This window comes from Procambarus clarkii, chromosome 31, assembly GCF_040958095.1.
Source record: "Procambarus clarkii isolate CNS0578487 chromosome 31, FALCON_Pclarkii_2.0, whole genome shotgun sequence".
NCBI classification, from domain to species: Eukaryota; Metazoa; Arthropoda; class Malacostraca; order Decapoda; family Cambaridae; genus Procambarus; species Procambarus clarkii.
In genome coordinates, this window is record NC_091180.1 from 36,846,907 (window position 1) to 36,857,061 (window position 10,155).

The 10,155-nt window shown below is 46.7% G+C and overlaps 1 protein-coding gene across 1 annotated transcript; it reads left to right on the forward strand.

The window, feature by feature from the left end:
* The first annotated feature begins 3,376 nt into the window (after positions 1 to 3,376).
* Positions 3,377 to 9,612, forward strand: LOC138370284 (uncharacterized). The gene is made up of 3 exons (XM_069334300.1): positions 3,377 to 3,457; positions 5,862 to 6,307; positions 9,600 to 9,612. The coding sequence occupies exons 1-3, from the start codon at positions 3,377 to 3,379 to the stop codon at positions 9,610 to 9,612; spliced, it is 540 nt and encodes a 179-aa protein (XP_069190401.1).
* The last annotated feature ends 543 nt before the right edge of the window (positions 9,613 to 10,155 follow it).

Consider the following 10,155-nt stretch of genomic DNA (forward strand, 5'->3'; position numbering starts at 1 on the left):
ACATTCATAATAGTGACTCAAAATGGGTCACTTCAATAGTGACCCAGTACGCAGACCTGAGACACATCACTAGTGACCCAATACACAGACCTGAGACACACCACTAGTGACCCAGTACACAGACCTGAGACACACCACTAGTGACCCAGTACACAGACCTGAGACAAACCACTAGTGACCCAGTACACAGACCTGAGACACACAACTAATATCCCAGTACACAGACCTGAGACACACCACTAGTGACCCAGTACAGAGACCTGAGACACATCACTAGTGACCCAGTACACAGACCTGAGATACACCACTAGTCACCCAGTACACAGACCTAAGACAAACCACTAGTGACCCAGTACACAGACCTGAGACACACCACAAGTGACCCAGTACACAGACCTGAGACACATCACTAGTGACCCAGTACACAGACCTGAGACAAACCACTAGTGACCCAGTACACAGACCTGAGACACATAACTAATATCCCAGTACACAGACCTGAGACACATCACTAGTGACCCAGTACACAGACCTGAGATACACCACTAGTGACCCAGTTCACAGACCTAAGACAAACCACTAGTGACCCAGTACACAGACCTGAGACACATCACTAGTGACCCAGTACACATACCTGAGACACATCACTAGTGACCCAGTACACAGACCTGAGACACACCACTAGTGACCCAGTACACATCCGGTACCTGTGTAAAAAGTCAGACATCTGTAAGAGCTGAAGGAGGCATTCGAGCGGAATTCTGTGTTGCGTTTCACTTACGAGATGGAGAAGGATGGGAAGCTGCCCTTTCCAGATGTAACAGTCATGGAAAGGAGCAGAGGTTTCCACACTGCAGTCTACACTAAGGAAACGAACATAGGAATGTGCCTAAATGCCAACAGCGACTGCCCAGACAGGTACAAGAGGAGTGTTGTTAACGCATATGTCGACCGTGCTCTCAGCCACAGCTCAGAATGGAAGCAAGTCGACGAAGAACTCTGTAGGGTAAGGCAGGTCCTAGTCAACAACGGCTTCTCCAATGGTTTTGTCGAAGACATCATAAGAAGGAAAGTGAAACGCCATGCAAACTCTGAAGAGACAACTAACACAACACCTATACCCCCTATTAGACTATTTTACAGGAACTTCTTTTCCACAGCTCATAAAACGGAGGAAAGGGTTCTGAAAGATATTGTTAATAGAAACATTATCCCTACAGACAAAAATCAGAGGATACAACTGACGATTTACTATAAAACCAGAAAAACGGCCAGCCTACTCATGAGAAACTCTCCAGACACAAAGCAGAACGCTTTAAAAGAGACCAACGTCGTCAATGCCTTTAAATGCCCTCTTGGGGACTGTAAGCCCCAAAAAACCCAGTATATAGGCAAGACAACAACATCTCTTTCTAGGCGTTTAACGATGCATAAGCAACAGGGGTTCATTAAGGAACATATAATCTCTTCCCACAACCAAACCATCGCCAAAGAAATCCTAGTAAACAACACAGAAATCATCGATAGATACAGCGATAGCAGGCGGCTTGACGTTTGCGAGGCACTACACATTAAGAAGTCAACACCAGCAATCAACAGCCAATTAATGCACAACAATATTCTACCCACCTCAAGACTCCGCTCCAATATAGAAGCATCAAGAAATATGGACCAATAGGCTTTCTACAATCACTTCCATTCAATACCCATTGTTTCGTGTTCTGTCTTGTGTTGATGAATTTAATAACCTATTAATACCACCTCACCCCATCCACCTCACTCAAATGTAGATATAAACAAATCGGAGATGTGTAAGTTCTATTCAGTTGTGTATGTGTAAACTAAAGTCTTTGAAAATGTAATAAGTTTTACAAAACGCGCTCAAGTGTCGCGTCAGACTAGAAATAAAAAATGAATTTTGGAGAATTGATTTTTGAATTGCCACCAACAGTGAAAAGAAATGTATGAAAGATTGAGAAAATTCGTGTTATATATATATATATATATATATAACACGAATATATATATATATATATATATATATATATATATATATATATATATATATATATATATATATATATATATATATATATATATATATATATATATATATGCATATATATATATATATATGCATATATATATATATATGCATATATATATATATATGCATATATATATATATATATGTCGTACCTAGTAGCCAGAACGCACTTCTCGGCCTACTATTCAAGGCCCGATTTGCCTAATAAGCCAAGTTTTCCTGAATTAATATATTTTCCCTAATTTTTTTCTTATGAAATGATAAAGCTACCCATTTCATTACGTATGAGATCAATTTTTTTTATTGGAGTTAAAATTAACGTAGATATATGACCGAACCTAATCAACCCTACCTAACCTAACCTAACCTATCTTTATAGGTTAGGTTAGGTTAGATAGCCGAAAAAGTTAGGTTAGGTTTGGTTAGGTAGGTTAGGTAGTCGAAAAGCAATTACTTCATGAAAAATTGGCTTATTAGGCAAATCGGGCCTTGCATAGTAGGCTGAGAAGTGCGTTCTGGCTAATAGGTACGACATATATATATATATGCATATATATATATATATATATATATATATATATATATATATGCATATATATATATGCATATATATATATATATATATATATGCATATATATATATATATATATATATATATGCATATATATATATATGCATATATATATATATATATATATATATATATATATATATATATGCATATATATATATGCATATATATATATATATGCATATATATATATATATATATATATATATATATATATATATATATATGCATATATATATATATATATATATATATATATATATATATATATATATGCATATATATATATATATATATATATATATATATATATATATATATATATATATATATATATATATATATATATATATATATATGTATTGTGACGGTGTTCGCCCCCCCCCCCCCCTCATATTTCTCCCAAGCCTGCAGTAAGAGTTATGTCCACTTTACCCGAGCGTTCTCTACGTCGCAGGCATCAGTTTGATATATGTGGGAGAATGTAGTGTTCTCGAAGTGGCGAGAAATTTGTAAAAGAAGAGTATTTTGGCCTGTGGTATAGGCCCTTTAGGAAGCCAATATGGCGCTGGCTCTTCTGTTTTGCCGCCAAAACTCTGTGACGTCAGTGACACCAGATTGGTCACCGACAGCGACGTGGCACAGGGAGCCAATGAAAACCTCCCATGGCGAAAATGACGTCACAAAGGAAGGGGGGTCCGGTCAGTGCGCGACTCTGGCGCCATCAGTCTAAGACAGCACGTCAAGGAGGTCGGACATGCGCTGGGAGGTCCTGTCAGTTGGACAGTTTACCCCGTCTCCGGAGGACTTACGCATCACCCGTGGTCTGCCATCGCCTGTGGGGTCTTCCTTCGTTCATGTGTTGGACCAGAGAAGGAATTGACAGAATATTGAGCAACAAGTGCTCCATGGACAGGTGTTGTGCAAGAGTGGAGTCTAGGCAGCGACGTATGCGACGGCTGATAGCTTCACAGTGATGACGTAGTGGCTGGGCCAATCCTCCGTGAGAGAATCAGTCTGACACGACACGTCAAGGTGAACGGATGTGTGAATTTTGATCCTGTCAATCTGATAGTAATACGCCACTCCCGTGGATCTTACGCGTCACCCGTAGTCTGCCAGTACGCCGGGAGGTCTTCCTTCATTCCATGTGTGGACCGAAGAGGGAATTGATGGAATATTGAGCATCAAGTGCTCCAGGGTCGGGTGCTGTGCAGGTGAAGTCTAGACAGTATCGTCTGAGACGTCTGATAGCTTCACAGTGACGACGTAGCGGCTGGGCCAATCCACTGGGAAGCAGGGAAAGAAGACACTAATTGGGAATCTGAACGACTGCAGCCGAGACGTAGGCAGGCAGCCGTAGTTGGGAGGAGAAGTTGATGGCTGGGAGACCGACTCCAACCCTACAAGACGTGGAGGAGGGGCACGGACCCGCGGAGGACATAACATGGAGACGACGCGTTTATGGTGGGACGTTGATTGAGTTCCTGGAGAACACGACAGGGTGTGTGTGGGGGCGTTCCCTACACGAGGCAGGAGCCTGGACCAGGAGCTGCAACTCAACTCTCACTGGAGGATAGGTGGAAGTAGGTGATTCTAGTTTCCCTCCCAATTCCCCTTTAGTCAGCTATATTATTTAGCCAGAGTATTTTGTATGTCGTGAGCAAGGCTCACCTATGTCACAGTAAGGCACAAGGTGCAGAGTGGGGCTACATAGAGTCCTCACAGTATTTATGATTATTATTGGTGTGTGCAGGCACCCGGAGTAATTGATGAATTTACTGTGTTGATAATGTCTTTCATGAGACTTTAATATGATCATTTAGTGAGAGAATATATATATAAATGTGCCAGTATTTGGTGTTAGGCTAAGTGCCCAGTAACTATATTATTACCATTATTGATATCAATGATTTATCTATATTATATATATATATATATATATATGTCGATGCTTGTGTATTGAATAACCATTCATATGTGCAGTGATCAATTGAATATTCGCCCACGAAAGTAATTACTGAGAACTCCAGTGATATATACTGGCATACGTTATCATTAAATGAAGGGCAGTGTGTTATACCATGATAGTGAATTATTGTGTCCATTAATATAGAAATGTTTGATTGAGCTCAAGATCAGTGCAGCGAAGTATTTACGTGTTATTGTCGCAAATCTTGTGTGTTTGAACATTTAGTGATCCTTGAGAATTTAAAGAAACAGGCGCCTCACGCCAAGCAGACAAATAAACGAACATTCGCGCGGTGGGAGTCGCCCAGCTGATTTTGACATTGACGTGAGGGGGAGCATTGCCGGCTTGGCGAGTATTGTGATTATTTGTGAGAACGAGCGACTTTTCCGCGTGAAATGGCTGTTTGCTTATTGATATAATCTTGTGATGTCTTGAGTTTTAAGTAAAATATAAGGTACATTGGTGTTTATATCATCCCCTCCATATTTCTTGTGGCTATATAATACATGAAAGGAAATAGAGTGATAGAAATAAATACCTGCCTGATATCAGGTCTATTGTGTGTGTTCTTGCCACTGCTACCACAATTCAACAAAACCACTGACGTGTTACTGGACATGGGAAACACCAGTTGGCGACCTTGTGGTTAGTAGTAGAGCCTAGTGTCGGGGCGGGCACACATGCTGTAAAGAGAACAAGCTGTGTTCTCACTCATTCTCGATCAGAGGCCGGTTGGGATTGACTGGGATGCTCTCCTGGCATACAGTGGCGCCGTGAGAATAGAGTGAAGACCCGCAGGGCTACGGTGAGTGACCTTGGGTATACTGTTACTCGTCCCCTCTAATGAGGTGAACCTCGACATTGGCGACCTCGCCAGGATAACGATCAAGATAAAGGTTGCAGCTGTGGTACTTTGCAGTGGTATTAGGTATCAGGTACAGGTTATCACTCATAGCACAAGATGGAGGATGATAAAGTAACAAGGTTCATGAACACTAGAGATGAGCAGGTGCTGGAGGAGTGCACCAAGGCACAGTTACAGTCAATAGCAGACCATTTTGGGATAAAGCTGAGATCTTCCAAAGTGGGAGAGAGAAGACTGGAGATCATGGCACAGCTCAGGGCACAAGACGAAGCTTTGGGGGAGGAACGGCCACAAACACCTGCCAGTATGGGAGAACATCTGAGCATTGGTGGGAGCAGCAGAGGATCTAGCGGCAGCAGGCGCAGCGTTAAGCTGGAGATAATGAAGCTGCAGCTGGAGGCACAGCTGAAGAGGGAAGAGCGAGAAGCAGAGGCACAGCTGCGCAGAGAAGAGCGAGAGGCACAGCTGCGCAAGGAGGAGCGTGAGCAAGCAGCGCAGTTGAAGCGGGAAGAGCGAGAGGCACAGCAGCGCAAAGAAGAGCGAGAAGCACAGCTGAGGAGAGAAGAAGCACAACTGAAGCGTGAGGAACAAGAGCGAGAAGCACAGCTGAAGCAGGAAGAGCGGGAAGCACAACTGAAGCGTGAGGAACAAGAGCGGGAAGCGCAACTGAAGCGTGAGGAACAAGAGCGGGAAGCACAACTGAAGCGTGAGGAACAAGAGCGAGAAGCGCAACTGATGCGTGAGGAGCGAGAGGCACAGCTGCGCCGAGAGGAGCGCGAGTTAGAAGCTAGGCTGAAACAGCAGGAGATAGAAGCTAACAAGGATGTGGAGCTGAAGCGAGCTGATCTAGGGCTAGCTCCACCTGTTCCGCCACAGCAGGAAGACCGCCGAGTGAGGGAGCGAGATCTGCCGATCTTTGTACCAAATGAAGCTGAAGGTTTCTTCGACCACTTCGAGAAGGTCGCTACCTTGAAGAAGTGGCCGAGGGCGGAATGGGCGGAGCTGGTTCAGAGTAGGCTCACCGGTGAAGCTCGTGAAGCTTACAATATGCTCGACCTCCAAGAGTGTACCAACTACTATGCTGTAAAGAGAGCTGTGCTCCATTCTTTCAAGCTCACGCCGGAATGTTACAGGAAGAGATTCAGGGAATGTACCCGTTCGCCAGGAAAATCTTATGCGGAGACGACGAGGAACATGGAGAGAAAGTTCCTGAAGTGGCAGGAGTCTGAAGGAGCGAAGTCGGCTGAAGAGGTCAAGAGGCTTATGGTCATGGAGAAGTTTATGTCCGTGCTCTCTCCTGAGATCAGGGTTAGAGTAAGGGAGGCGGACATTAAGGACCTGAGAGCCGCGGCCGACAGAGCTGACATGCTGGAAGAAGCTCTGCGACCACACCGAGAGGGACGGCACCGACCGACCGTACACTCCGGATGTGGTGGAAGATATAGAAGGACGGACGAATGGAGGACGGGAGCGAGTTCTCCCGAGTCCCACCTCTCGAGTGGAGACAGGAGAGGCTCAAAGAGTGCTGTGGAGCCGGTAAAGAAGTCCCAAGCTGAGAGCTCAAGAGTTGTTGCCGAAACGGAGGAGTCGATGAATGGCGCGAGGAAGATCCACAGAAGAAGAAGGATCCGCTGCTACAACTGCGGAATATTCGGACACGTCGCGCGGGAATGCAGACGCCCTGAGCAGCGGGGGAACGTTGCTTTCGTGAGGATCGAGGACCAGATCGCCGAGAGGGTGCGGGATGAACCCGTACTGAGTGGGGAGAAAAGAGTTCACCCATTCGTGAGTGAGGGAACTGTAAGGATGGGGGACGCAGACCCCATCCCGGTGAAGATATTGAGAGACACTGGGGACCGATTTTACCCTGGTGAGTGAAACCCTGTTCCCCGAGGGTTACGAGAGTACCAGTGTGGGGGTGGCAAGTGTGACCACTGTGGGAGGCCCAGTGAGGATGCCCCTACACCAGGTGACTCTGAATTCTGATTATGGCTGCCAGACCCTAGTGGTGTGGGTCTGTGCATCAATGCCCAAGATGGAGGCACAAGTCATCTTGGGAAATGACGCATGTGGAGAATATGTCCTCCCGAATCTCGCGAGGGGCGAGGAGTGCATAGAGCACTATAAGGAGTCAGGCGGAGTATTAGACGCCTGTGGGGACGAGAAAGGAATCGCCACGGTGGCGTTCCCGGTTTGTGCTGTGATGCCGAGGCAGTGCGAAGGACACGGAGGGTGCGGATCTGATGGGGCTGAGGAGACGTCCGACAGCCTGGGAATCGATCACCTCTTCATGGAACCCGGAGAACGAGTGGAGGGCGAAGGCAGCCCGGATGGTGAGTTACAGGTGACCCTCACCAGTTCTTTAGGGGTGGACCGCACTCGTCTTGGAGAGTTGCAGCAGATAGAGTTCCCCGAATTGAGTCATGAGGCCAATGGAGGACGTGTTGGTCCTGAGAGGGCCACTCATTGTTACATACAGGACGGCATGCTGATGAGAGTGTTCTGCACAGAGCAGGGAACTGAGTGTGATGAAGCAGTATGCCCTGCGTTGTTTGCCATGCGTAACGCAGTGGTAGGATCGTTAGGTTTCTCACCTTTCCAGCTGGTGTATGGACAAGAGGTGCGAAGTCCTCTGTCCATGCTGAAGGAACAATGGACATCATGAGTGACCGTGGGAACGGTCGACGGATACGCCAGGAGAGTTTCGCATTGGCGGCGGGAATACTGGTTGGAAATCAAACTCATCCGAGGGGAAGACAACGTAGTAGCAAATGCCCTGTCCTGTATACACTAACCAGACATGACTCTTATTTTAAGGGGAGGGGTATGTGACGGTGTTCCCCCCCTTATATTTCTCCCACGCCTGCAGTAAGGGTCATGTCCATTTTACCCGAGCATTCTCTACATCGCAGGCATCAGTTTGATATATGTGGGAGAATGTAGTGTTCTCGAAGAGGCGAGAAATTTGTAAAAGAAGAGTATTTTGGCCTGTGGTATAGGCCCATTGGTCACCGACAGCGACGTGGCACAGGGAGCCAATGAAAACCTCCCATGGCGAAAATGACGTCACGAAGGAAGGGGGGTCCGGTCAGTGTGCGACTCTGGCGCCATCAGTCTAAGACAGCACGTCAAGGAGGTCGGACGTGTGCTGGGGGGTCCTGTCAGTTGGACAGTTTACCCCGTCTCCGGAGGACTTACGCATCACCCGTGGTCTGCCATCGCCTGTGGGGTCTTCCTTCGTTCATGTGTTGGACCAGAGAAGGAATTGACAGAATATTGAGCAACAAGTGCTCCATGGACAGGTGTTGTGCAAGAGTGGAGTCTAGGCAGCGACGTATGCGACGGCTGATAGCTTCACAGTGATGACATAGTGGCTGGGCCAATCCTCCGTGAGAGAATCAGTCTGACACGACACGTCAAGGTGAACGGATGTTGTCTTGGTTGATCCTGTCAATCTGACAGTAATACGCCACTCCCGTGGGTCTTACGCGTCACCCGTAGTCTGCCAGTACGCCGGGAGGTCTTCCTTCATTCCATGTGTGGACCGAAGAGGGAATTGACGGAATATTGAGCATCAAGTGCTCCAGGGTCGGGTGCTGTGCAGGTGAAGTCTAGGCAGTATCGTCTGGGACATCTGATAGCTTCACAGTGACGACGTAGCGGCTGGGCCAATCCACTGGGAAGCAGGGAAAGATGACACTAATTGGGAATCCGAATGACTGCAGCCGAGACGTAGGCAGGCAGCCGTAGTTGGGAGGAGAAGTTGACGGCTGGGAGACCGACTCCAACCCTACAAGACGTGGAGGAGAGGCACGGACCCGCGGAGGACAGAACACGGAGACGACACGTTTATAGTGGGACGTTGATTGAGTTCCTGGAGAACACGACAGGGTGTGTGTGGGGGCGTTCCCTACACGAGGCAGGAGCCTGGACCAGGAGCTGCAACTCAACTCTCACCGGAGGATAGGTGGAAGTAGGTGATTCTAGTTTCCCTCCCAATTCCCCTTTAGTCAGCTATATTATTTAGCCAGAGTATTTTGTATGTCGTGAGCAAGGCTCACCTATATCACAGTAAGGCACAAGGTGCAGAGTGGGGCTACATAGAGTCCTCATGGTATTTATGATTATTATTGGTGTGTGCAGGCACCCGGAGTAATTGACGAACCCATACTCCCAGGAGCAACGCAACTGGTAACTACAGGACGCCTTAATCTGCTTCACCATCACGACCGGACATAAGGAAGTGATAGCCGAAGCTATTTGAGCCACTTCCTCGCCAGCACTCGGATGGTAATCTTGGGCATAGCATTTTATCAAATCACCTCATTCTTTGGGGCACACGTGAGGAATACAAATGCGAACAAGCCTGAATGGTCCCCAGGACTATATGCGACTGAAAACTCACACCCCAGAAGTGACTCGAACCCATACTCCCAGGAGCAACGCAACTGGTAACTACAGGACGCCTTAATCCACTTGACCATCACGACCGGACATAAGGAAGTGATAGCCAAGGCTATTTGAGCCACTTCCCCGCCAGCACTCGGATGGAAATCTTGGGCATAGCATTTTATCAAATCACCTCATTCTTTGGGGCACACGTGAGGAATACAAATGCGAACAAGCCTGAATGGTCCCCAGGACTATATGCGACTGAAAACTCACACCCCAGAATTGACTCGAACCCATACTCCCAGGA

Coding starts and splice junctions, on each gene's coding strand:
- LOC138370284 (XM_069334300.1), top strand. CDS start 3,377: ATGCGCTGGGAGGTCCTGTCAGTTGGACAGTTTACCCCGTCTCCGGAG. Junction 3,458..5,861: donor CCCGTGGTCTGCCATCGCCT/GTGGGGTCTTCC, acceptor CTGGAGGCACAG/CTGAAGAGGGAAGAGCGAGA.